Source organism: Panthera tigris, chromosome D3 (genome assembly GCF_018350195.1).
Source record: "Panthera tigris isolate Pti1 chromosome D3, P.tigris_Pti1_mat1.1, whole genome shotgun sequence".
NCBI classification, from domain to species: Eukaryota; Metazoa; Chordata; class Mammalia; order Carnivora; family Felidae; genus Panthera; species Panthera tigris.
In genome coordinates, this window is record NC_056671.1 from 68154145 (window position 1) to 68181223 (window position 27079).

The 27079-nt window shown below is 51.6% G+C and overlaps 1 protein-coding gene and 1 long non-coding RNA gene across 10 annotated transcripts in view; one reads left to right on the forward strand and one right to left on the reverse strand.

The window, feature by feature from the left end:
- The window catches only part of CTIF (cap binding complex dependent translation initiation factor), a 293230-nt gene that overhangs the window by 99064 nt on the left and 167087 nt on the right, over window positions 1-27079 (forward strand). For all 9 annotated transcript variants that reach the window (XR_006209635.1, XR_006209636.1, XR_006209637.1 and 6 more), the window contains 3 exons: window positions 11746-11819; window positions 13060-13164; window positions 18402-18477. Coding sequence is in view for 6 of the 9 variants with exons in the window: in XM_042961322.1 (XP_042817256.1) it covers window positions 11746-11819; window positions 13060-13164; window positions 18402-18477 (255 nt within the window). In the remaining 3 variants the exon portion in view is untranslated. The remainder of the gene's footprint in view (window positions 1-11745; window positions 11820-13059; window positions 13165-18401; window positions 18478-27079) is intronic.
- Window positions 10260-27072, reverse strand: LOC122232307. The gene is made up of 4 exons (XR_006209639.1): window positions 25107-27072; window positions 22720-22992; window positions 15533-15637; window positions 10260-10382 (listed from the first exon to the last, which is right to left on the reverse strand). It is a non-coding gene; the product is annotated as an uncharacterized LOC122232307 (long non-coding RNA).

The following is a 27079-nucleotide window of genomic DNA, read 5'->3' on the forward strand; positions in this document are numbered from 1 at the left end:
GGCCACATACACAGATACACAGGCAGGAGGGAGGAGGAGCCATGCTGTCATGGTAACGGCACTGGCCTGGGAGCCAGGAGACGTGAGTCCTCGCTTCCGTACCTCTGACTTACCATTGGGTCATGGGTGAGACACATCATCTTGCAATAGCCTGATTCCCTCTGAAAAACGAGATGATCTAGACCTAAGACCATCAAAATATATTGTTAAAAATACAGACATAGATTTCTGCTTTGGGGAAGATGGAGTATATATTCTTTTCTATATTCCTCCTGCTGAGTACAACTAAGATCCCGGACATTCTGTATGAAGCAAACGTAAGAAAATTCTGAAAGGTAGAGATAAGAAGGCAGACCAGCTAGGGTTTGGGGGACCTGAGCAAGGACATCGTGGTAACTTTCCTGAGTTTCCTTTTTGCCTCTAACATCCCAGACTTGGGGCTGAAGAAGGAGGTAACCAGGAAATGGCAGTGGACACAGATCTTTTTTTAAGGTACTAATGAAAGTCTGTCGTCTCTAAGCAAAGGTCCAGGCAAAGATATTTTCTATTAAGATAGAAAAGTTTTAGGGGTGCCTGGGTGGCTCAGTTGGTTGAGTGTCCAACACTTGGTTTCAGCTCTGGTCATGATCTCACAGTTTTGTGAGTTTGAGGCCCCCGTTGGGCTTTGTGCTGACAGTGTAGAGCCTGCTTGGGATTCTCTCTGCCCCTCCCCCCACTCACATTGTCTCTTACTCAAAAATAAATAAATAAACTTAAAAAAAGAAAAGTTTTAGACAATTACTTCTCTACTCCAGCCAGATAGCATAGAACAAAGTGCAGCCCCACTCTTGCCCACACCAGCAAAGACCCAGTGGGAGTCTAGACTGCCACCCTCACTGGGTTGTAATGAGCCCTCCCCCTGCCCCCCCAACTGGGATGTTGTCAGAGAAGGCCAGGCAGGCAGCTGGAACTTTTATCCCTGCCAGCTTATACAAAGGGTCCTTGCAACCCCCAAGGTATTATTGGAGGCCATCTGGGAACTGGACTTCACCCCAACTCAGCAGTATTGAGGCGCCCCTCCCCTCCCTACTGGGTTGTGTCAGAGTAAGTTCAATAGAGAGTTGGGACTTCCACTGTTGCCCAGTGGTAATGAGGCCACCTTCATGCAAGGTCCCTGGGAGCTGTGGAGTCCTGAAATTCCCATCTCCATGGAGCCGTAACAACAAGTGCTAGCTACCCTGGACTTCTACCTGCAATGGCAGTTGTGAGGCTCTACCCTCCCTTTTCCCTGCCAATGTAGCGTCACAAAAAGTCAGTCAAAAACAGAAGATTTAAATATGATTCAGAGTTTCATAACACAACATGAAAGTGTCCCCATTGCAACAAAAAAATCATTTGTCATCCTAAGAACCAAAAATATTTCAAACTAAATGGGAAAAGACAATCAGTAGATGTCACCACTGAGATGAGAAATTGGACTTTATCAAAATTAAACAGGAAAAACCCTGTTTAGAGGACGAAGAGACAGATGACAGGAAATTTTGCAAAACATGTATCTGACAAAGGACTAGTACTCAGAATATATAAAGAACTCCCCACACTCAACACTTAAAACAATACACTTAGAAAATAGACAAAAGACACAGAGACATTTTTCCCTGAAGAGAGAGGATGTACAGACGGCAAAGAAGCACACAAAGAGATGTTCCACATCTTTTTGTAAGGGAAATGCAAATTAAAGCCACAATGAGAGATTTCACACCTATCAAAATAGCTAATTAAAATAAATATAGTGACAACACCGAATGCTGGTGAAGATACAGAGACATCGGATCATTCACACATAGCCAGTAGGAGTGCAAAGTGGTACAGCCATTCTGGAAAACAATTTGGCAGTTTCTTAAAAAACTAAACCTGCAAGTACCATCTGATCCAGTCATTTTACTCCGGGTGTTTATCCCAGAGAAAGGAAAACTTATGTTCACACAAAAACCTGTATTCAAATGTTTATAGCAGCTTTATTCATAATAGCCCCAAACTGGAAACCACCCAGATGTCCTTCAACAGGTAAACAGTTAAAACAAGCTGTGGCACTCAGCAGTAAAAAGGAATCCGCTACTGACACATGCAGCAACCTGGGTGAATCTCCCAGGAATTATGCCGAGTGGAAAAAGCCAATCCTCCAAAGTTACATATTCTATGATTCCATGTACATAACATTCTTGAAATGACAAGATGATAGAAATGGGGAGCAGGTTAGCAATTACAGGGAGTAGAGAAGGGAGGGGCAGGAGAAAATGGATGTGGTGCAGAAGGGCAGCAGGTGGGAACCTTGTGCTGATGGAAATGGTCTGCATCTTGACCATATCAATGTCAATATCCTGGTCTTAATATTGAACTATACTTTTTTTTAAATTTTTTAAAAATGTTTTTATTTATCTTTGAGACAGAGAGAGACAGAGCATGAGCAGGGGAGGGGCAGAGATAGAGGGAGACACAGAATCCGAAGCAGGCTCCAGGCTCTGAGCTGTCAGCGCAGAGCCTGAAGCGGGGCTTGAACTCATGGAGTGCGAGATCATGACCCGAGCTGAAGTCGGACACTCAACCGACTGAGCCACCCAGGCGCCAATATTGAACTATACTTTTACAAGTTTCCACATGGGGGAAACAGTAAAGGGTGCAGGCATCTCTGTGTTATTTCTTACAGCTATATGTGAATCTACAATTATCTAAAATAAAAGTTAATTTTTTTAAAGAAAAGAACCTTTTGTCTTATCCGAAGCTTTCAGGGAAATCCCGTATGGAAAACAAAAGGGGCAAAACTGCTTGGGGAGGCAAGGGAAGGAGGAACCCACTTGCTGTCTCCTACTCCATCTGCCTCAGTGCTCTGGGAGCACCTCTGCAGAACCCCCAGGTCACCCCTGGACCTGATGATATCTCAGTTCCTTTCTTCTCTGGACTTCGTGGGTCTGAGTCTGAGCCTGGCAGGAAGGGAGAATCTCTGGGGACTGGGGAGCTTCAAGAGGCCTCCTAGTGAGGAGTCTTGGAGGATGGGATCCTTTCTCTGCATAAGGACATGCAGGGTGGACGACTGGGGACGCTTAAATGGGCCTGCATTATTTCAGCAGATGCCGAATAGGAAGGCAGCCAGAAGTAGCCTGTGGTGTTGACCAGTCCAGGTTCAAATAACATGGCCATTTAAATCTGCAAGCACAAACTTAGCCAAGAGAGTTTTCAGAAAGGGTAAGATTAGAAGAACTATACTTGGTCACAGGCTTCAGTCGTTATTTCCTACCTCTCCCTTTGGTTCTTAATTCAAAGACAGTCAGGGTACAGAGTGCCTGGGAGGCTCAGTTGGTTAAGTGTCCGGCTTCGGCTCAGGTCATGACCTCACAGTTTGTGGGTTCAAGCCCCGAGTTGGGCTCTGTGCTGACAGCTCAGAGCCTAGAGCCTGCTTCAGATTCTTGTCTCCCTCTCTCTCTCTCTGCCCCTCCCCTGCTCATGCTCTGTCTCTGTCTCTCTCAAAAATAAATAAACATTAAAAAATTAAAAACAAAAACAGTTGAGGTTAGAAAGGGAAGGGATAGAATGGGCAGACAGGAAAGTTTCATAATGAAAGGAATGCCTTTTCTGGCTCCTGAACTCTGCTCTGGTGATACCCAGGAAGCCCTCTCTTCTGGCTTCTGCTCTGCCTTTCTCCTGCCTCAAAGACCCTTCTGTTGTAAGGGCATTAAAATATTGGGGGGGTGGTCCATCATGGTCTTTCCCACCAGCATGTGAGGTGCTGTCCTTGGTGCTGAACACACATGCACATACATGCACACACACTCACACACATGCACAGTTACTAGGACAGGACTGTATCTCAAATTTTGGTTTAATTTGAGCCTAAGAGGAGTTTCAGACCCAACCTGTTGGAAGCCCCTGTTTGGGCCCAGGAGATACTTTTGGGGCCTTTGGTCTCAGTGTCTCGTATGTTCTGCCTGCTCTCCCTACCCCGACTGGGGAATCACTGGTCCAGTCCAAATGCTTATGGGACAGAGAAAGCAGCATCAGTGCAAGATGCTGAGTGACTCTCCTGAGCCCTCCAGTAAGCAGCTTGCAGGCCTGGAGTCCTGTTTTACCCACTCTTAGTCCAAACCATGTTGGTACTCTCAGGAAGTTTTCCCGGAGTCTCAGAGCCCCTCTGCTGTCTCGTCCAAAGCCAGCAACAGGGGTGGCATACATCTTGTCACATGGTGCTTGACTACGTGCCATCTTCCAGTGTTCTTTTTGTTTCTGTGACTCTTGGTTGAATGGTAAGACCTGTGAGGGCAGGGATGATCACCTCAGGACTAGTCCACGTCTGTGGGTGATAGATCAGGGTGAGGCAGGGGAGTTGCGGTGGGGTCCTTGGAGAGGAAGGAGAGAAATTTTGTCTATGTCTAAAGGGATGGCCCTCCCCATCAGCTATGGCAGGAACTTGTGTCCATGAAGTGAGACAATCCATGTTAGGATCAGCCTTGCTCTTGGCCCTCATGATGGACAGAATCTGTGGAAGAACATTCTGCACCAGGAAGGGAGATGGGAGATGTCCTGGGACCGTGAGCCCTCTGAGGAGCAGGGGCTGTACTGCCCTTTCCTGCCTGGTGTCCAGCACTAGGCCCTGTGCAGCTGCTCCCATACTGGGCTTTCAGGTGTGGGAAGCCAGGACCGAAGGCTGGCCACCCCTGCCTCCGTGTCCCCTGGCACAGCTGACTAACAGCAGACAAGCTGGGGGAAGTCCAGACTGACATGCCCCAGCTTCCTCTAGTTGGAACTTCACCTGTGACCCTCCCGATAATGGAAGCGGTCCTCCTCCTGTGCACTGTCCTAGACAGTCAAGTTCCGCTTAGTTTCTAAACCCTTGTATCCTGGAGTTGTCGACACATACATACCCACACACAGGCATGTAAATCACTCCACAGTTGTGTACTAGTAAAGAGAACCCAGCAGCACAGAGGAGGGTTTATTTTCTCACTGCTCCTGACTTAGCATGTTTCTCTACTGTACAGTGATCCACTCCTACCTTGTTTCATTCACTCAGGTCCAGAACCTCCCCCTGCTTCTTTATACATTCCATCTCACACCCCCAGACTCCCTCTTACCTTCACTGCAGGTGATTTGCTCCCTCCACCAGCACTGTCTTCCCAAACGTAGGCAGAGGTGGACTCAGAGAACCCAAATGTCTGGACGGGATGGATACCTGACTGCATTATAACAGTCTGCAGTGAGGCCACAGTTTATCTGAATAATGTAACCACACGGTGCAACAGGTAAGAGCATCAACTCTGGGCCACACTGTTGTATACATTCCCATCCTGGGCACAAGCTCTCTGAACACAGGCAAGTTCTCCGAACCTCCGTTTTCTCATCAGTGAAGTGGGGCTTCCTAGGGTTGTGACCAAAGTGAAGTGCTCAGAGGGTGCCCGCCATTCAGTGAGTGCTACGTCAGCGAAAGTTGGCTGTTGTCGTTGCCGGAGTCCGGACTCCCCTGAGCTGGGGGTAGCTGTGCACCGGCCAGGCTCTCAGGCGGCTCCAGTCCCCCCGCCCGTAGGCGGGCTGTTTCCATTTCTTCTTCCACATGGTTTAAAGCGCTCATTATCCCTTTGTGATCTGTTCTGAGAACAGCACGGTTCACACTGGCATGAGGCCCCCTAATTGCCAGGAAAAGGGCCTGTTGTGAAGGATTCGGCAGCGTTTAAGTGCTAAAAACGGTCCACTGAAAAGGGTGGTTGCTTCTGATTAGGCTTCTCAGAACCTTGGCCTTGCAGCAACCTGGGGGGCAGGGCCCGGGTGACCTCAGGGCTGGGGAGGGGAGGGGGCTCAGAGAAGAGCTCTAGACACACAGGAATTGCACAGCAGAGGATGCTCTTGAAGAAGCCAGTGCAGTTCTGTGGTGGGCTCTCAGTGCCTAGATACCTGAATCCTTGCTGAAAAATATTTAATGAAAGATGCTGGGTCCCAGGGCTACGGTGAGAAGTGAGTGAGTAGAGGGATACAACAAAAAGTGAAGCCAGGGTTCCTCATTGAGGGGATGCAGCATAATTGAGGAAGAGTGTTAGAAGACCATTTCCCAAAGTAGCTTCTGTGGAACCCTAGTCCTCTGTGGAATAAAGAGGAAGGATGGGGTGGCTTTCTGGCCAAAGGAGTTTGGGAAATACTTGAAGAGTCAACACCCATCTAAGACCAATAAAGGCACCAAGAAGTTTGGCAGTAAAGTAATTCATTTCACAGTCTTTTGGGGCACCTGGGTGGCTCAGTCCATTAAGCATCCCACTCTTGATTTCGGCTCAGGTCATGATCTGACGGTTGTGGGCTTGAACCCCATGTCAGGCTCTGCGCTGACAGCACAGAGCCTGCTTGGGATTCTCTCTCTCCCCCTCTCTCTGCCCCCCCCTCAAAATAAGTAAACATTAAAAACAACAACAACAGCAATCTTTTAACTCAATGCGTCCCAAACATTTGACAAGGGAGCCTTTTTGAACTTTTCTTCCCCACAAAACCCTTTGAACATCCAGTTTCTAGAAGTGTGTTCCATGGACCACCCCAGCTGCACTAAATTTAACCTGGCAATGCTCCTCTCCCCGCGTGATTCTGATGCACATTGACATTTAAGAGCCAGTGGATTAGTGTTTCCAGAACACCCCTGGGAAGCACAGCAGTCGAAGAGTCGGGAAGCGCTGGACGTGCCGTGGGTTCCTGGGGCAGTAGCGTCAGCCGAGGAAATGCTCGGCCGCGGAGAGGAGGGGTCTTGAGCTGGAGCCTATCAGAAACAACGACTGGGGTTGGGGAGGACGTTTGTTTTCTGTGAGTCTAGGAAGGGTACAGTGGTCCAAAGAGGAATATAAGCCCCTATCTTGGGTAGCTTGGCATGACCCCAGAGCCCTTCACACAAACACCGTGCTTTACTAGTGTGCCAGGGAAGCCAAGGTCCCTGCAGTAGTTGGCTGCAGCCTGGGGATTGGGAGAGCAGGGAGTACCTGGGGACAAGCCAAGCGCTGGTCACCCTCTGCTCTGTCCTCTGCTTGTCCTTGCCTCTCATGCAGCTCAGTGTGAGTAAGGGGTGGGGGTGGTTTGGACGGTGGGGTGGGTCTGGCTCCAGGTGGGAGGTTCCAGAAGCCAGACTGCAGTCTGCCTGTCTGTGGGTCTGTCTGTCTGCAAACCCCTGCCCCTCTGTGACTTCTCTGTAATAATAGGAGGGTTTGTGGAACAGGTGACCCGTATGCACATGCGTGTGCTGGGAGTTGCAAGGTTTGAGGAATGGTGTCCAGAACTCAAGAAACGGGAATATCCAGACACTCTAAAGGCTTTGGCAGGATCTGAAGCCCCGTGGCAAGGTGACCTCATGGTCAGCTTGAAGGCTGCCAGCCCAGGGCTGGGGCGCAGGGGACGGGAGCGTGAAGCTCTTCGTTCCTGGTGGTCCAGCTTTGCCATTGCCTTCAGCTGACCCTTCCGGGCACTGCCTGGGCCACCACCTCGGCATTGACAGGGAAGCAAAGGAAGCCTCAGCAGGCGGGGTCTTCCCTCTGTGGGCCGAGATTTGATGGAGATTGATTTTGCCTCCACGTGCCAGGCAATTTCCCCAGCCCCTGTTGAGAAACGGTTGCATGCCGTGATTATATGCCCGTCACATTCTGTTGCAACGAGCTCTGAGGAAACATCCAGAGTCGTGTAATATGTCGCAGCTACTGTGTCACATAGAGCAGAGATAAGTAGGTCGTCCCCTGTGACCGAGACTCTCATTGTGAACTTCTCCAGACTTGCCCTCTCACCTGTTCATGGAGTTACCTTCCTGTTCTGATTCAGCACAGACAGGCATCTTGGCCTGGGCTCCCCCAGCTCAGCGGCCCCAGGGTTGGGGGGGTGGTCTTCAACCTTGCCCGGTGCCCTCACCTCCTCCAGGGCTGCTGAATTGGAAGCCAGCCAGACACCAGGAGTTGGGATTGGGAGGGTGATGAGGCAACTCGGGGAGGGAGGGAGGGGTGGTCCTGGAACATTAGGGGGTCACCTGATTTGAGGACTGTAAATCACGCCATATATGATTAGTGATGTCTGCCACTGGAGGGAGAGGGCGTGGTGGCAGGGTCCGTCCGTGCCTTGCTGGTCAGAAGGAACCAATCTTGTCACTCTCTGAGCGCTCTTTATTTAAATACAAAGAATCTCAAGCCCAGACTTCACTGAGGTCACAAGTGGCAAGAGGAAGATAGTGAAAGTTGATTGAAGTGAAAGTCAGTCCCGTAGACATTTCTTAGGCACTGGGCGTAGAGCCCTGGGGGACCCAGAGAGGTGGCTATCCCTGATCTAGTGCGGGAGAAAGGTCACTATACACAGATGGAACGAGAGCTGCCTCACTCCACCTGCATGGATGGTTAGTTTAGGGCAGAGCAAGGTCACTGCAGTTTGGGCGGTCACGTGAGCCTCCCAGGTGGTTACGTGAGCAGGAGAGGAGCAAGGTGGGGTTGATAGGTCACTGTCAATAATGAAAGGGATTGTGGGAATGCAGGACGGGACAGGTGTGGGTAGGAAACACCGAGGTGCACAGAGCCACCGTGTGGCATCATATGGAGAGGTTACGTATGGCCCGGTTGACTCACAAGAGAGGATTGTGGGGCCTCTCAGGGCATGGTGGGAGCAGAAAGTTTTGTCACCTGGGGCTTCTGGCTGGTGGTGCCACAGGCAGGGCCAGTCCTCCTTTTATTGATGAGGTCTGAGGTCATGCATCCTCCCCTGTGTCCCTTCAACTCCCCCATTTACTGCTGTCTCTTCTCCCCACACCCCCTCTTTGTCTCCTGCCTGGTGTCTATGAAGGTCCAAGCGCTTGGGCCCCTCCGCTGGGTGCTCCTTGCCTTCAGATTGATTAAAAGCTGGAATGCACCCGCAAATTGCTCTCTCCCTGGAAACTAGGTTGGTTTCCACGTAAGAGGCTGGTGAGTCAGGCATGCTGAGTACAATGCAGGCAGGGAGGAGAGCGTGCTTACCAATTCTGACCAACTGGAAGATGAGGAAAATCAAAGACAAAACCAAACCCCGAAATCATGGGGCTTCTTTGTCAAGGTGCTGGTGTCTCTGCTGGGAGAGGCAGAGGTGGAGTCATTGAGCCTGGTTCGGGTTCCTTTCTAGTCCACTGGGGCTTTGTCCAGCAGTCTCTGGGGTGATGTTGGCTGTGGTCTGCAGGGGAATCGCCACCAGGGAGGATAGAAGATGGGACTTTTCACGGGCTGGCTCCTGGGGATGTGGATGCTGGGAGGTCAGAGACTGGCCTGAGCCGGCATGGGCTGCTCTGTTTGCAGGATGCAGGAGACCCTACCCCCTCAGGTGGTTAGTGTGGCTGTGAGGACGTGAGAAGGTCCTGGGGTTGGTGTGGGGGACATCTGCTGACTGCAGGATGAAGGGACATGACTGACCACCCTCAGAAAGGGAGTTTTTAGAGGGGTGGATGGTCAATCACCATATTATTTTGCGAGGGCTGCTTGATTCCACACTTCTGACCCCCAAACTGGCTCAACCTAGTGAAAGGTATTATCAGTCCTATAGTGCTGGAGTCCAGAAGTCTGAAATGAGGGTGTGGGGAGAGCCATGATCTCTGTTAAGTCACCAAGGAAGGATCTGTTCCAGGCCTGTCTCCCAGCCCGCAGTGGTTCCCTGGCTTGTGGCAGCGTGACTCCAATTTTCCATGGCATCCTCCCACTGTGCATGTCTGTCTCTGTGTCTAAATGTCCTCTTTTTATAATGGGACCAGTCATATTGGATGAGGGCCCACCCATATGACCTCATCTTAACTAACTCCATCAGCAACCACCGTATTCCCAAATAAAGTCACATTCTGAGGTACTGGGCATTAGGACTTCAACATGCGAATTGGAGGGGGGCCACAATTCAACCCCAACAAGCACCGAGGAGCACTTGTGGGGCCCCTAGTAGGCCCTGGCCAGGACTGTGTGGGTGATCCTAGACACTCTCTGGGCTGCTGTGCCCCCTGTGCACAGCCAGAGGCCCTGAAGTTCCCCATAACGCCCTGTTGGGTCCTGCCTTTCCCTCATGCTGTCCCCTTTGCCAGAATGACCCCTTCCCTGCTTTTCTCTCTGCTTGCCTCACTTCCATGAGTCCTTGCGTCCCCTGCTCAGGAGGAGTCACCAGCAAAGTTGCCTGTGGTCCCGTTACAGGCAACGGGTCTGTTGCCTCTGGTCCCGTTACGGCTCCTTGAATCAATGCACATATCGCACTGTCTTGTAATTATTTATTACATGTGCGTCATTGCACACCTACCCCTCTTTGCAGGCAGGGCCTGTGACTCCTCCACTTCTGTGTCTTCAGTGTCTGCCTAGGCCTAGGCCCGTGGAAAGGTCTCAAACGAAGATCATCCAGTGTAGGAGCTAGTGGACCTGAGAAGTGGTAGGTTTGGGGACAGATCAGTCCTAAAAACAAAGACTGGGGATACTATCAGGAATCTAACCAGGAGGTCCTAGCACACATGGACAAAAAGTATACATATTACGTGCATACAGTTCAGTGGGTTTTCACAAGCTGAACACACAAGCACCCAGATCAAGAAACAGAACATTACCAGCACCTCCCCGCCCAGGACCCTCCTGGGACCCCCCCCCCCTTCCTGAATTCTGTCTCCACAGATTAGTTCGTTGGCCTGTCGTTGAACTTTATATCAATTGAATCATGGAGTTGGTACTTTTTTTGTATCTGGGTTCTTTTGTTCTTCTTTACATTTTGGGGGCTTATTAATGCTGTTGTAGGTTTTTAATTTGTTTATTCTCCCTGCTGTGCGATATTCCAGTATGTGAATATGCCATAATTTGCATGTCTAGTCAACTGCTGGGAAGCATTTAGGTGGCTTCCAGTGTGGATCTATTGTGAGTAGTGCTGCTCTGTACTTCTGTGTGCTTCGTACTGTTGGTGAATGTCTGTGCACGTTTTGGTTGTGTTTATACCTGTGAGTGATGTCCTGGGTCATAAGGCATGCACATGTCCAGCGGTCCTGGAGGTGAAAGTCTTGATTTTAAAGAGTGTGATGATGAAAGCAGACTAGGGGTAACGAGGGATGGAGGGCATTAGGAGTAAGGCAGGTTGTCAGAGAACTTGGGGAGATTGTCAGCCAAGGGGCGGAGAAGCCAAACGATAGAAACTGGACAAAATAAAGCGCTTTCTGTATGTCTATGGGATGGATCGTGTAGGGGACATTGGAGGACAAAGACTGGAATGGGGTTTAGAGAATTTAGAGAATTTAGAGAATTAGAGAATTTAATCACTGGTATAGCCTTGGTCAGTGGGGGTTTCTCAGGGCCGCCTGATTTTGAGAAGTGGGGCTTAACTCCAGGGAAGGCAGCCTTCCAACACGGACCTGCCAGTGTGTCTGGCTTTCCAGAGCCTCTGCCTGGGAAGAAGCCACTGCCATCCAGCTGGCAGTGGACTCGGGAGCCATGGGCGGGGGACAGCAGAAACCCAGGCTATTTCTGTACCTGATGGTATAGCTCTATGTCTGACATACACAACGGTGAGGGCCTGTACCTGGGTGGGGGGCCGGGGGGCAGTGGTCCTCGTGACTTACTGGGTGCACTGGCCAGGATGCTCACTCCAGTGGCTCTCTCCGGCCTACAAGCTGCCCAGAATGACCAACCGAGGGAAGAGAAGGAAGGCCTCTGCAGCCTTCTCTGGGATTAGGACTTTGGCCACGTGTTCTCAGTGTCCTGACCAAGCAAACAATGTCCCCTTTTTTCATCCCGTCTCTTCCAGAATGGCAGCAAAGACAACTCTCTGGACATGCTGGGCACGGATATCTGGGCTGCCAACACCTTTGATTCCTTCAGGTAAGCCTTTCTTCCTCTTGTCTGTGGCATATGCCTCGGGCTGGGACCCCAGGTGCTTGTCCTTATAGAAGAAGCCCCATGGGGTCTTTGGAAGTTGAGTAAATGTTGAACGTTCTTTGATCAAGAAGTGGAGAGAAACAAAGAGGGGGTGAGGTAGCCCGGATGAGGCAGCTGAGGAAGGAGGTCAGAGAGAGAGAGAGAAAGATCAAAGGAACGAAAATGAGAGGAGACCATCCAAGAGGAGGAAGAGGAGGCAGAGAGAGGGTCGAGGGGAAAGAGCAGACAGACACTAACAGTCTAACCACAGGGGAGAGGGAGAGAAGGCAAAGGGATGGGCTGACTAGTGGTTGGAAGAGCAAAGGAGAATGGCACATGGTGGACACCAGGCCACCCGTGTGAGAGCCGGGGACAGACGGCTGTGGCTGCAGATACTTCCCCTCACCTGAGGTCGTAGGGTTTGGGGGCCGGGGGGTGGCTGCAGAGAGGTCTGGAGGAAGGAAAGGTGGTCAGTAGCTCAGATTCTAGAAGGTTCCTGAAGGGCCAGGTCGGAAGAACAGGTGTTGGCCAGGGTTCCTCAGTAGGAGGAGGTGGTGCCCCGAAAGGTTTGCTAATGGGTGCCTACCATATGTTCACTCCCCTGGGGAGTGACGGCTTGGGGCTATGGATGGGCAGGGGCCCTTTAGCTCCCCTCCGCCCCTGGCCTTGGAGCTGGCCAACGCTGGGCGCGCTCCAGGCACATCCGTGGCTCAGACTCAGGCTTTCCCAGAATGGAAGCACCTTTGTCTCCTGGGTCTGGGACTTTGTGGGGCTCAACCTCCCACCCCACTGACTTGCCTTATGTACCTCACAGCTGCCTGGCCACCATTTTGAGCTGCCATCGGAAGCTCTAGTGACAGATGTTTGGCCTCCTTTGTTTCCAGCCTTCCGGAAGGAAGCTCTGAAGTGTCTTAGGGGGGCCTCCGTAGAGCAGGCATCAGACTGACATGCATTGCTGTACAGCAGGGTTGAGGAAAGGGGAGCCTCCTGCCCCACTATCTGAACACAGAGCTGACACCGCCAGCTCCATTCTGAGGGAGGGGTCTCTGTCGACCCTGCCCTCGGCTGGTGGGTGTCCTCCCCAGCCTGCCCACCTCTTTGTGAAGACGCTCCCTGCCAGGCTTGTGCCCAGCTGTCTGGTGCCATGGGTAACTGGGCTGGTCTCCCCCTTGCCTCACATTTCTCACCTTTTCTCGCCCTCTAGTGGTGCCACCTGGGACCTGCAGCCCGAAAAGCTGGACTTCACGCAGTTCCACCGGAAGCTGAGACACACGCCCAAGCCGACCCTGCCACACATCGACCGGGAAGGGTAAGGGGTGACCAGGGGCTTTTATACAGGGGTGGGTAGGGTTACAGCTGTCCCGGAGCAGAGAGGGGCCCTTCCCTGGGCGGGCAGGCATCTCTGCTGCACTGGGAACACACAGGTGGCTGGTGTCCAGAGAGGCTCTCCACCCACAACAGGTTCCCAGGGGACGTTGGTGCTGCTGGTCCAGGGGCCCCACTTGGAGAACCCCTGGTGTAGTGTTTGATTTTATACCGGGTTGTCTCATCTTCTCAAGTTTATTTTGGAGAGAGAGCGCGTACGTATGTGAGTTCGAGCAGGGCAGGGGCTGAGACACAGGGAGAGAGAGAATCCCGCAGGCTCCGTGCTATGGAGCCCAGCACGGGTGGGGCTCAGTGTCACAAACCACAAGACCCTGACCTGAGCCAAAACCAAGAGCCGGATGCTCAACCCACTGAACCAACCAGGCGCCCCCCACATTAACCATTTTAAAGTGTTCAATTGCGTGTCATTTCATATTTTCATAATAGTGTGTAACTATCCCCTCTAGGTAGTTCCAAAACATTTTCAACCCCCCCAGAATAAAATCGATGTCCCCTAAGCGGTGACTCCCCATTTCCCTCTTATTCCTGGCAACCACCGATCTGCTTTCTGTTTCTGTGAATTTCTCTCTTCTGGTTTAGATGAGTGGGATCATATGTGGCCTTTTGAGCCTAGCGTCTTTCACTCAGCATAAAATTTTGAGGTTCGTCCACACTGTGGCATGTATTTCATCATGTGGGTCTGTCACTCTTTGTCCATCCATTCATCTGCTGATGGGCATTTGAGTTCTTTCCACGCTTTGGCTATTGTCAATTACTCTGCTATGAACATTCGTGTGCAAGTATTTGTTGAGTCCCTATTTTCAACTCTTCCGGGTAGGTGCCTGGGAAATGGAATTGCTGAGTCACATGGTCCAGTTCTGACACCAGTTCTGATGTGTGTGGGTTTTTTTCCCAACGCCACCAAGCAGTTTTCTGATACCAATCGAGTGTGTGCAGTTCAACTCCGTGCTGACACCATTGACCTAGAAACAGCATCAGACCCCCCCAGGTTGAGGGCTCAGTCCTGCAAATCGACCCCTCTCCCCATTGCAGACGCCAGTCCAAAGTCCAGTCTGTCACCTGTGCTTCAGATGTCCGACTGTAGGTTGGGGGTTCCAGCGACCCCCCTCCCTGGGCTCTATTAATTTGCTAGGGAGGCCACAGAAGTCGGGAAGACATGGTACCCGTTGGATTACTAGTTTATATCGAAGGATAGAACTCAGGAATAGCCAGATGGTGGAGATGCATCAGACAAGGGATGGGGAAAGGTGCCAACTTCCATGCCCTCTCCAGAGTGCGCTCTTCCAGAATCTCCTGTGCTCACCAACCCAGAAGCTCTCCAAAGCCCCTCCTTTGGTTTTGGTTTTGGTTTTGGTTTTGGTTTTGGTTTTTGTTTTTGTTTTTGTTTTTGCTTTTGCTTTTGCTTTTGGTGGCTTCATTACACGGGCATGATTGAGCAAATCATTATTGGCCAATGATTGAATCTCTAGCCCCTCTCCTCTCCCTGGAGTCGAGAGTTGCGACTGAAAGTTCTAACCCTCCAATCACGCGATTGAACCGGCTCCCTCCCGTAGATTCCCTAGGTGGTTTTTCAACAGTCGCCTCATTAACATAACAAAACGCAACTTTGTCTTCTGTCCTCTCTTAGGAAATTCCAAGGATTTGAGGAGTTCTATACTAGGACTGGGGACAAAGACCAAATATAGCTTGTATGAGTCACAATATCACACATGGTAATTCCATGTCTTAAGTTTTTGTGGAACTATTTCGCCAAACTATTTAGCACAGAGGCTGAATGTCTTATATTTCCACCAGCAGTATACGGGGCTTTTCCACATTTTTGTCAACACTTGCTGTTCTCCTCTTCTTTCTTAGACTGACGGCTTTTACTTTTCCTTCCAGTCCCTCCCTGTCCACTCTCACCTCCCGTCACTTCACATCTAAACGTGACTGATATTGTTGGTTGTATTAAACATAACTGCGTCTCACCTGCTCCCCACCCCACCCTAGTGGGCACCCCCTCTCTGAGCACCCTGCTCCCACCAGCGCAGAGTCATGAACAAAAAGCCTAGGGAGGGAGAGGCTCTTGTCTCTATTGTACAGTTGGGAGAAATGCATTTCAGACATGCCCAGGAAGAGCCATGATTTAAGGCCTTCTGATGCCATCTAAGGCCCCGGTCATCACACCAGAGTATCTGTGAATCAGTTTAACCCCCTTAAACTTTCATGCAAAATCATGCGTTTGTGTATATTTTTCTGGGGAGAGACCCACCACGTGCTTCATACTCTCCCAGGGGACCCCAGCCTCTCACCATGGCTCCCTTTTCCATCATCCTGTCTGTGTGGGATCTGCCAGAATTCCCGAGGTCACTTTTCCTTGGGTGGTGAGGGGAGATGGCCTTCAGCATGGAGGGACCCTGTTGGAATGAGAGCATAGGTGAACCCTGGCCTCCCCAGGTTCCTAGGGGATCCTGGGTTCAGCACCCGGTGGCCTCCTTGTGGTTAAGGCAGGAACTGTGTCACCCTCAGAGTCCAGCCATGCTGGGGATGCACTCCACGTGCCCAGCCACTGCAGCATCCCTCGGAAGCAGGGTACCTCTCGGTTGCCAAGGCTTCCCGCAGCCCATGTTTCCATGGAGGGACAGAAATCAGAGAAAGCTGTTGCCTTGGAAACCCTGTAGGAAGCAGTGACTCAGCTGGTCTGTAGCAACCTTTTGCCCTCCCGTACCTGCAGTCCTCCCACGGAGCTCTGAATCCCAGAGGACGGGTCTTGGGGGACAGCAGCGCTCCCTGCACACAGCCCCCTGCTGCCCCCAGGAGCTGCTGAGGTGAGGATAAAACGCTGCGCCTGTGCTGTGCTAGGCTGGCGTCTAACGCATGCTTGGAGCTCAGGGCAGCTGGGAGTCCGGAAGTTGGGGGATAGCACACAGGACCTGGGGGAGAGGGCGTCAGCTGTTCCATTCGGCCCACAGTCCCCAGCTTTCTCCTCTCCTGTTGCCAAGGTGCATATGAAATACAGATGCAGGCCATTGGTACCTTCACGGGCCAACCTGTAGTTAAAAGGTGGTTGGATGTTTCCAGAGGTTGGTCTGCCTCTTTGTCTGCAGCCCAGCACATCAAGAGGCTGGGGTGGGGGTGGAGGGTAGGGGCAGAGGGGGTAAGAACTCTCTTTCCCCACGTGTCCTTCCCACCTTCCTTCTACCCCTTCCTCCCCAGCTCCACCTCCTAGCCTTCTAGCTCCATATTCCCCCTTTACCCATCCCCTTTACACCCCCACCCCCACCCCACCCCAGTGGCAGGAATGCTGACATCCCAGCTGGCAACATACATGGGCTTAGCTCCAGGCCATTGCCCCACTACCCTCTGCCCAGGACATTCTCCAGGATTCTCTGCTTAGCCAGCTCATGACCCACCTTCCTCCTGCCCCAGATCATTCTGGATGCTTCTGGATGTTCTGGGCAGCACTCCTCTGGGTTCAGTCTATGCCTTGTTTACACTGGGGTAAAGCCCAAGCCAGAGCCCACGCGGAAGCTCTTGTCAAAAGGGGGGTATAGACTGCATCCTCCTGCCCTCTTCCACTCCAGCCTTGGTGGGTTATGTGGCCACCCCACCTCCTCTGTCCCTAAGTCTTTCATAACACTTATCTCATGCTGCCCCCTACTGGTGGTCACCGCCTTGTCAGTTGAGCTTAGGACGTGTTTCCGAAGAGCTGTTGCGTTCTGGAGGACAGGAACCACAGCAGATTTATTTTCCATGACTCCCAGGGAGGTTGACAGGGCCCAAAACACAAGAGATGCTCGGCAAATATTGAACAAATAACTCCTCTAAATTTTGAGAGTTGCCTTAATGCTGCAGCTGGAAAATGCTGCGGCCGTCACGCTGGGCAGCCCTCACCATGTCTGGGTCCGTAGTCACACCAATGAGAGCAGTGATCACTGATCCATCCTGGGCACTGTTCCAAGTGCTGGCCTCGTGTTATTGAAAACTCACCACAACCTAGGGAGGTAGGAGTGCTATGGTCTTCACCTAGACAGGTGGGGAAACTAGGAGGCACAAAGAAATGAGCAACTTGCGTGAGCCTGGGTCAGCTCCAGAGTCTAGGCTCTTAATCCTTCCCTGGGGCAGCAATTAACAATAGTAGCGGTAAAATACTAACAAAAGAGTAACAGTAATGCTAGTAAGATAGTTGTAAACAGGACTAGTACTGGCAGGAGTAGTCCTCGTGGAACTAATATATTTACGCTATTACTTACTTTACTACACTTGCATGCCATTATTACCCATATTTACCATTAAACATGGTATGTAAATATGGATATATACATGGGTGTGCCTGTGTGTGTGTGTGTGTGTGTGTGTGTGTGTATCAGCTACATTAATCTCATCCTCCTACCACCCCATGATGTTATACACTACTAACGATCTCCATTTGACAAGTGGGAAAACCGAGGTCCGGAGACGTTAAGTGACTTGCGTAGGGTCACCCAGTTAGTAAGGGACGTAACGGGTTCCAGCCTGGCAGTCTGATTCCAGAGTCTGCACCTTAAGTATGCAGAAGACATGGGTGCTCGATGGCGAGTTGGGGTCAGCGTCTCTGGCCTGATGGTATGTCTGCCCACAGAGGGCGTAAAGACAAAGCATCGGTATCTGAGTGGGCTTGCTGGACTGGCCCAGAGTCAGGCCAAGGAGGGAGAAATCCCTGTTGCGGGCCTGTGTGACCTCAAGAAAGTTGCTTGGTCTTTCTGTTCACTCATCGCCCCTTTGGTGTAATGGGGCGAGATGATGAGGTTTTGCAGGAGCTGTGACGGGTTTTGGGGTATTCATCAACAAGGAGCTTATTAGCGTCTTTGCCTGGAAGGGTCGAGGGGAAATCTGGTACCTCTGTCACCTCCCTGGGGGGTCGGATGTCACCTTAGTGCCCCCTGCCTCTGGACTGCTCCCAGAATGCCCGCCTGCACGAAGTCCTTCGTTCTGCAGGCAGGGCCCGTGTTGCCAGGCCTGGGGAAGGAAAGCATGTTTCTCCAGAGCTGTTTGCTCTGCGTGGGACAGGCTGATCCTACAGGCCTGGAGGTGGCAGGGCCGGGTGTCTCCTGGCCATCCCTGCCCTTCCTGCTCGGCGGGCTGGGGTAGGATGCGTGAACGTGCCGACTCTTCAATGCCTTTCTGTCTTTTCTGGCCCAGGTGTGGAAAAGGGAAGCTAGAAGACGGGGACGGGATCAACCTGAATGACATTGAGAAGGTCCTCCCGGCCTGGCAGGTAGGTGCAGGAGGAGAGTCTCCAACCTTCCAGCCAGGTCCCAATCTTCAGCCTGGGCACAGCCTGGGCACCCCCATAGCCCCTTCCTCCAGCAGGGTGTAACTGGACGTACTGCAGTGGGAGGGAGGCAGGGGTGGGTGCCTGACGAGGCCCAGGGCGTCCCATCGTGATGTGTGTGTGGTGGCACACTCTCTGCACTGGTGGCGGGCCCGACATCCCCCAGAGGTGAAATGGGGCCATGCTGTGGCAACTCGGCGCACTTGTCCAAGTTTTTTGTCCCTTGACCTGAAATCTCTGCCGGTGTGGCCTCCCGCGGTGTGTTCCTGGGACGGGCAGGGCTGCTGGGATTGCCAATGTGGTTGGGGCTATTTTTAGGCTTTTGAAAAGTGGAGATGTCCTGCCAGCCTCCAGGTGTCTGCTGTGCTCGCTGATTTTGTCATCGACTGGGCTCCTTTCCCTGGATCGAGCCTGGCTCTGGGACAGTAGGATTCACTCAGCAAAGAGACAGCAAATCTGGGTCTAGAGATGCTTCTGGTGCTGGTCTTTGGGCAGAAACAGTGGGAATCTAGCTGCATCCGAGTATGGGGGTGGGGCCTGCCACAGCAGAGTGAGAGTCGCCCTCCTAGGTGACAGAGCCTTCCTGGTCAGGGACCTGCCACCACACTCACCACGTCACCCTGTCCTTTTCTCTACTGAAACTCGTGTCATTTCATCTGCTCCCATGGCTCACCAAACTCTGCCTATTTTTTTTTTTAAGTCTTTCTTCTCTGTGTGTTTCATTTTGGATACTTTCTATTGCTGTGTCTTCAGGTTCACTACTCTTTTCTTGCAAAGTCCAACCCTACTGTTAATCACATCAGTGTATTTTTCATTTCGGATGTTGTCTTGTTCATGTCTAGAAGTTCAGTTTGGATCTTTTTGTCCTCTCTCTCTTCCATTTCTCTCTTCTTCATGTTCCTGCTTTCCGCTCTCTCCTTGAGTATATAGAATCGATTTATAATGACTTTTTTAAGGTCTTTCTCTACTAATTCGGTCACTCATGTCATTTCAGTGTCTACTTCTATTAATTGATTTTTTCTCTAGATATAGGTCATATTTTTCTTTGCATGCCTGGTGATTTTATATCAGATACCAGGGATTAGGAATTTTACATTGTTGGGTGTCTGATTTTTGTTAGTATCCATTTAAATATTTTGGGCATTGTTCTGGAACACAGTTAAGTTACTTCAGAACAGTTTGATCTTTTCACAGCTTGCTTTTAAAGCCTTTGTTAGGTGGGGAGCCTTTAGTCTGGGACACATTTTGATCCACTACTGAGTCAATACCCTTCTGAGATTGCTACTGAGAACCTTGTGTATTAGGAGGTGTTTCTACCTCATCTGCTGGGAACTATTTCTAGCCTTGTATGATCTCAGGGGATGGTTCCATCTATTCCTTTCAGAAGGTTTTCTACTGGCTCTGGAAGTTTCCTCGTACACATGCACAAATCAGTGCTCAGCCAAAGACTCAAGGGTCTGTGGATTTCTGGATTTCTCTTCTCTGGTGGCCTGCCTTGCAAATTCTCGTTGTCTCAGACTCCCTGAATTTTAAACTCTATCCCCTTAACTCATTGAGACCACTAGGCTCTCTATGTGTTAAGACTGGAAACCCTCTTTCAGGCACCAGGCTGGGACATACATAGGGCTCACCTCATTACAAAGGGAAATGTGGTGGCTTAATGGTGGAGAAACCTGGAAGAGCCTAATCTGACCCTATGATGAGGTTAACATCATTAGCGACAGGTTGGGTAGACACCATGTGCTGTCTGATGTGCCGCATGGAGAAAACCCGACACCCTTTCTGGGGTTTTCCTGCCGAGAAAGCACAGCCTGAGTCTGGTCATAAGGAAACAAATGTAGGGAGCATTCCCTAAAACTTGGATAGGAAAGACAGGAAAAGACTGTGGAATCCTCCAGGTTGGAGGGGACTAAACAGACGGACTACATGCAATATGTGTTCTTCGCTGAGATCCTGGACCAGAAGACTTTGTTGGATGGTTAGGGAATGTGAATGGGGTCTGTGGGTGGGGCGGTAGTATTACCTGGGCATCAGTGTCCTGACTTGAAGGGCTGTATGATGGTTATATAGGCAAGTGCCCTTGTGTTGGGGAAATACACACTAGAGTACTTGAGGGATATGGAGCTTCATGTCTGCAGCCTGTCCTCGAATGTTTTGAAAAAGAAAAAAAATAACGAGTATGTAGATGCATAGCTGTGATGAAGGGCAAACGTGGTGAGTAGTAAGTCTGGGAATCTGAATGAGGAGCGGAGGGAAATTCTTTGTACTGTCCTCACAACTGTCCTGTACGTTTGAGAGACAAAAGAATCAATATCCTCAGCCACAGTGTGTAGGTCAAATAGCTATAGGGGCGCCTGGGTGACTCAGTGGGTTAAGCACCTGACTTCAGCTCAGGTCACGATCTCGCGGTTTGTGTGTTCGAGCCCCACGTCGGACTCTGTGCTGACAGCCCGGAGCCTGGGGTCTGCTTCGGATTCTGTGTCTCCCTCTCTCTGCCCCTCCCCCGATCATGCTCTGTTTCTCTCTCAAAAATCAATAAACGTTAAAAAGTTAAAAAAAAAAAATTGCCACTGCTAATGTAAAGCTAGCTTTGGTGCAAAAGATAAAAGGGTAAAGTACTCAATAATTACTATGTACTGCTCCATTCCTAAATGTTCACAGCATTCATTATTGAGAGGGAGACTATATTTGAGAGACACAGATCCAGGGGAGGATCCCGATTCCCCCTGCCCTAGGTGAGGTGCTGAGCCCTCGATGGCCTTTGAGCCAGCAACCTGTGGCATCCTGGCTGGAAAGGTAACAGGTCTGACCATTTTTTTCCTATTTGACGCCTGTCCCCTCGCTCCCTGGGGAGCAGAGCAAAGCAGAGGGCCTTTCGTTCCTGCTCAGAGGGCAGGGAGGGCTGGGCCCGTGGCTGGCGGGGGGGCAGCAGAGCTCAGGGGTTAAGGGTTAGTGTCTCGACCCCAGATATGGACCTTAGAGAATCCTGGCCCTGCCATGGACTAACCAAGGAATCGAGCTAGTTACTTACCCTCACTCTGCCTCGGTTTCCCCGTGTCAAATGATGATAATGACAGGATCCACCTCATGGGGTTGTTGCAGAAGATTGAGTACCTGAGTTCATGTGAAGCTTTGGGAAAAATACCAGGTGCACAGTAGGTGCTCCCTCCCTCTGACGGTGGATTCCCATAGCCTGGTTAGGAGTAGGGAGAGGGGGCGGATCCCCGTACCGCATCCCCACCCTGTGTACCTTTCCTAAGTGGCATCCTGGGTAGTGGTGGTGCAGAAAGATTGCACTAGAAGTCAGGAGGATCAAGCTGTGGACCTCTGCCCCGGAAGCGCTGCTAAGCATGGGGAGTGGTGGTGGGGAGCCTGGAGAAGCAGGCTCAGGGGCCACTACTTAGACTCGCCCAGAACTGCTCTGCCGGCATCTCTAACCCAGTCTGCTGGGAATGGTTTCTCTTGAGGAAACGGTTCTGCTCCTTGACAAATTGTGAAAATCCTCAGGCCAGGGTTCCCCTCAGGTTTCACGTTCTAGGCTTTCTCTCTTCCAGGAGCAATACATCAGCAGGCACTCCTAGTTCTCGAGGGCTACGTGTGACACTTCAGCTCTTAGGGGCTGCTGGTGGTGGAAGCCTTCACCCCTTGCCTGTCTCTGTTTTCAGTGTGGAGCCACACAACAGTAGCTCTCTGATTCTCGCGTGCACACGTGCCACTTTGAGTCAGCTTTGTGCCCAGAAAACCGTCAGCAGCGTAAGTCTCTACACCCACGGCTGTTGAACCTTGACCGCACATCAGAGTCACCTAGGAAGCTTTTACATCCACAGCCTCCTGGCCCTACCTAGACCCACTGCATGAATTATCTACTGCTGCCTAGTAAATAGCTCAACATCTAGCAGCTTAAAAAACACACACGGAGGGGCGCCCGGCTGGCTCCGTCGGTTAAGCGTCCAACTTCCGTTCAGGTCATGCTCTCGTGGTTCATGGGTTCGAACCCCGCGTCGGACTCTGTGCTCAGAGCCTGGAGCCTGCTTCGGATTCCTTGCCTTCCGCTCTCTCTGCCCCTCACCCGCTCGCACTCTGTCTCTCTCTCTTTCAAAAAATAAACACTAAAGAATTAAAACACACACACACACACACACACACACACACACACACACACACACACTGATTACCACAACATACTTTCAGATGGCCGGGGACCTGGGAGGAGCCTGGCTGGGGTTCTGGCTCAGGGTCTCTCCTGGACTTGTAGTCAGGCCGATGGCCAGGGTTGCAGCCATCTGAAGGCTTGACTGCGGCTGGAGGGCCTCCTTCCATCCTGGCCCCCTCACACGGCTCCTTCACTTCCACCTTGGTTGTTGGCAAAAGGCTTCAGTTCCTTGCCACGTGGACCTCTTCATAAACTGCTTGAGTGTCCTCACACCCTGACAGCTGGCTTCCTCCAAAGCAAGTAATCTGAGAGGGAGAGGGAGAGAGAGAGAGAGAGAGAGAGAGAGAGAAAACGAGAACAGGTGAGAAGGGAGAACATCCAACACAGAAGTCCCGATCTTTTATAATGTAATCTCGGAAGTGACATGCTATCCCTCTGCCACATGCTATATGTCGGTTGCACACACCGGTGCAGAAGGGACCACACAAAGGTGTGACTATCAGGGGGCAGGGATCATTGCGGCTGGTGACCACGTCTACTGAATCATACCCAGGAATCTGTATTTTTTAGAGCATCACAGCACACTCTGCACTCTTATCAGAATTATCAATAAGAGTTGAAATCCTAGTTATGGCTGACAATGCTCATGACTTGACCTCTTCTTGGGTGTTTGTATTTCATACGGGTACCGTTAGGACAAGGCTGACAGGCTTCCTGATCCCCAAACAGAGCTCTGGTGGTAGAATCTGAGGCCCTCGGAGTGCACATTGGGATGACTTCTCTGGGTTTTCCTAGTGTTCTTCAAAGCCCCTCACAAACAGAGCCGGCTGGTTGAGTTGTCCATCTTTGGGTCCTGAGGGTCAGCTAACCCAGCTATTGGCATTTGGGGTGGGACAAATCTTAACTGGATGAAACTGTCCAACGCAATGTAGGATACTCAGTGTTCCTAGCCTCAGACACTGAATGCTTGTCACTGGGGAGGGGTGACCAACCATGGTGATCACCAAAAATATTTCCAAATACACCAAGAGACACTGTGCACCCAGTGGGAGACCACTGAAGGGGAGAGAAAGCCCACCCATAGCCTGAGGACCCCCAGACCTCCCATAGAGGCTTGGGCCTGAGCAGAGATGAGTGGGCTACATACACTGTTTTTGACAAAAGTCAGTTTGAGGAGTAGAAGGAAACCTACATTAGGTACCCTCATGCAGTTAACCTCAACCGCAGTTCAGTAATTAACTTCAGTAGTTAACCTTATCTGAAGTTCTGCTTTCCTCGGTCCGTTACCCGGGGTCAGCTTCGGCCAGGAGCAAATGATGCTCCTTCTGCTGTGTGGTCAGGAGATTAGTGGTGGCCTACCACTCCATCACAGCACCTGTGTCATTTGTGTCGCTTCATGTCACCTTGCAGGGGCCTTATCACCACCTGTCCTCAGAGGGAGGGTGAGTACAGGACAGTGAGATATGTTGAGAGAGACCCCACATTCACATAACTTTATTACAGATATGGGTTTTTTTTTAATTTTTAGAAAATATTTTTATGTATTTTTGAGACACAGGGAGACAGAGCATGGGCAGGGGAGGGGCAGAGAGAGAGGGAAACAGAATCTGAAGCAGGCTCCAGGTTCTGAGCCATCAGCACAGAGCCCAAGGCGGGGCTCGATCTCACAGACTGTGAGATGACCTGAGCTGAAGTCGGCTCTACCGACTGAGCCACCCAGGCACCCCTGGTTTTTTTTTTTTTTAATGTTTATTTTTGAAGGAGAGGGGGACGGAGTGTGAGTGGGGAGGGGCAGAGAGAGACACACACACACACACACACAGAATCTGAAGCAGGCTCCAGGCTCTGAGCTGTCAGCACAGAGCCCGACGCGAGGCTCGAACTCACAAACCGCAAGATCATGACCTGAGCCAAAGTCGGACGCTCAACCGACTGAGCCACCCAGGCGCCCCTATTACAGATATTGTTATAATCATTCTATCTTGTTGTTGTTGCTACTCTTTTACTGTGCCTCATTTGCAAATTAAACTTTATCATAGTGTGTATGCCCAGGAAAAAATGTGTGTGTGTGTGTATGTGTGTGTGTGTGTGTGTGTGTGTGTGTGTGTGTGGTTCAGTACTCTCTGAGGTTTCAAGGCTTTATAAGTCGTCATCGGGATCTTGGAATGTATCCCTGGTGGATGAGAGGGGACTTACTTTCTTGCCTCCCTGCCTCACCAGGAGGAAAACAGAATAAAGGGAGAGACTGGCCTGCGATCACTGCCTACCTGGCCTCCATTTCCTCCACCCCACAAAAGGAGAAGCATTACACTTGCAGCCCACTGTCTCCTCAGCATCTCCCCCCACGATAGAGGCCCGGGGTTCCATCCCTGATCAAACTGCTTATATATAGGAGCCTTTGTGATTTGCCCCGGCCCACCTGTGCCTTGCCCAGGTCAGAGTCCTCGTTCCTTGTCGGGGGAAGTCTGGGCTCTCTCCCTGCAGACTTCACCTCCCTCCTCAGTGCCGCTCCAGGAGTTGTTCCCTGGGACCTGAATGATGGCTGAGCACGGAGCAGAGCACCCCAGTGGTCCCCCCGACTTCATGACTGTTGTAGATTTCCAGGGAGCTCCGGCTTCTCTCTCACTGGGAGTTGCACACGGGGTACTTGTCACCGTGAGTGGTCTTAGGTAGGAGTGCCTCAGCCAGCTCAGATTCTGACACCTGGGTACCTGGCCAAACTCCCCTCCAGTCAAAGCTGAGGATTCTAACCCTGGTGACCCCACCTGGTCGTATTTCCACAGCGGGACCCTGGGGGACCCCTATTGCTGAGACTTCTGGGGCCGAGCCCCTGGAGGCACCCAAGGACCTGGGAGCAAGGCAGACAGGTGTCCACCTCTTCCGGGTATAGTTCTTCACCCATAAAAGTCACTTTGTTGGTTCATAAGGGCCGATGCTGGTGATACGGACTGTCCCTAAGGTCTGCCTCCCTGGAGCGGTGGCTGAGGGGGAGGGTGATAGCAGCCAGTTCGTCGCATCCACAAACACCTGGCAGCCCCCAGGGAGCTGAGGCTGGCGTTGTTCCCCACACTTCTGACTGGGGGAGGGCAGCTGGGGGCTCTGAGTGCAGTGACATGGGCTTGGGGGGTCATCCGTCATCGTTCTAGGTGGTAAAGCCATAGGGCAGGGCAGAAGCTCACACAGTTGGACCTAGAATGGAGTCCTGGGGGTCCCGCGTGCATTTTGGGGCTCTCCGTTGGGAACTGTGTGAGTGGAACGGGGTCAGCCGGCCCGCCATGTTGGCAGTGATGGGGTCACCGCAGCGTGGCCCCAACTCAGGAGTGTCAGGAGGCCATGCAGGGACACCGGCTGCACTGACATCTGCTCCCACTAGGGGACACCAGCGCACCACTCTGGAGGCTCCTCAGTGGGGTTTGCGCTCGCAAGTCCCTTGTCCCAAGCAGCCGAAGGTGTCCTTGCCCCCTTATTGGTGCTCAACATGCACCCATGTCAGAAACGTGACCCAGCCCAATGCTCAGGCCCTTCCTCCCCAGAACAAGGGAGAGGATGAGGGGGTAAAGGAAGTGGTCACACAGAGGTGAAGGGAAGTACCTGTTTGACCCAAACGTGCCCCACTCTGAAAAGGTCTGACATTTCTCGGGGGTCCTCCCCCTCCCCCGCAGGCCCCTGGAACACAGGCTGCTCCCAGGCAGGCACGCCCCTCAGCCTCTATCAGACGCCCAGACAGGGAGGGTGCCTTCCTGTAGAGTGAGGGGTGCAGGCAGCATTCCCTCCACACCAGAAATCTTGACCTGGGCCTGCAGGGGAGGCGCCCAGTGGCGTGGGCCTTGGGGCCTCACAAAGCCTTGGCTCCTGCCCTTGGAAGAACAGACGCTGGCAGTCTGCACTGAAGGGAAAGGAGCTCTGTAATCCGAGCCAAGTTAAACTTGACTAAGTTCAATGTGAAAAGCAAGGGAATGGACTCCGAATAGGCCCGAGACCGCTGCCCAGACAGCGCCCCAAGGCTCCGTCACCTTGAGCTGTGGTAACGTGCTGAGCAGTTTCTCCTCAGCGGCTCCTCAGGTGACGGAGCACAGGCGACCCCACGGCCTCAGGACCCTGCAGACATGCTGCCTCCCTGCTCCCCGCGCGGCCCTGGAGGCTTCCATCTTCTACAAAACCCCAGTTGAAAGACCTTGTTCTTGAATTATCCTGCGTCTTGCCCAAGCCTTTCTTGCCATAAGGACATATTGTGATCATTTTTCTCGAATTCTGTCAGACAGACGTGATGTCCACTGCCTTCTGTCCGACAATAGGAACTACATAAACCCAACTTACTTCCCTGCTTGCCTTCCTGTTAGGAAATTTTGAAACTAAATTCTGTGTCTGTCTGCAGTTAATTATGAGCTCACC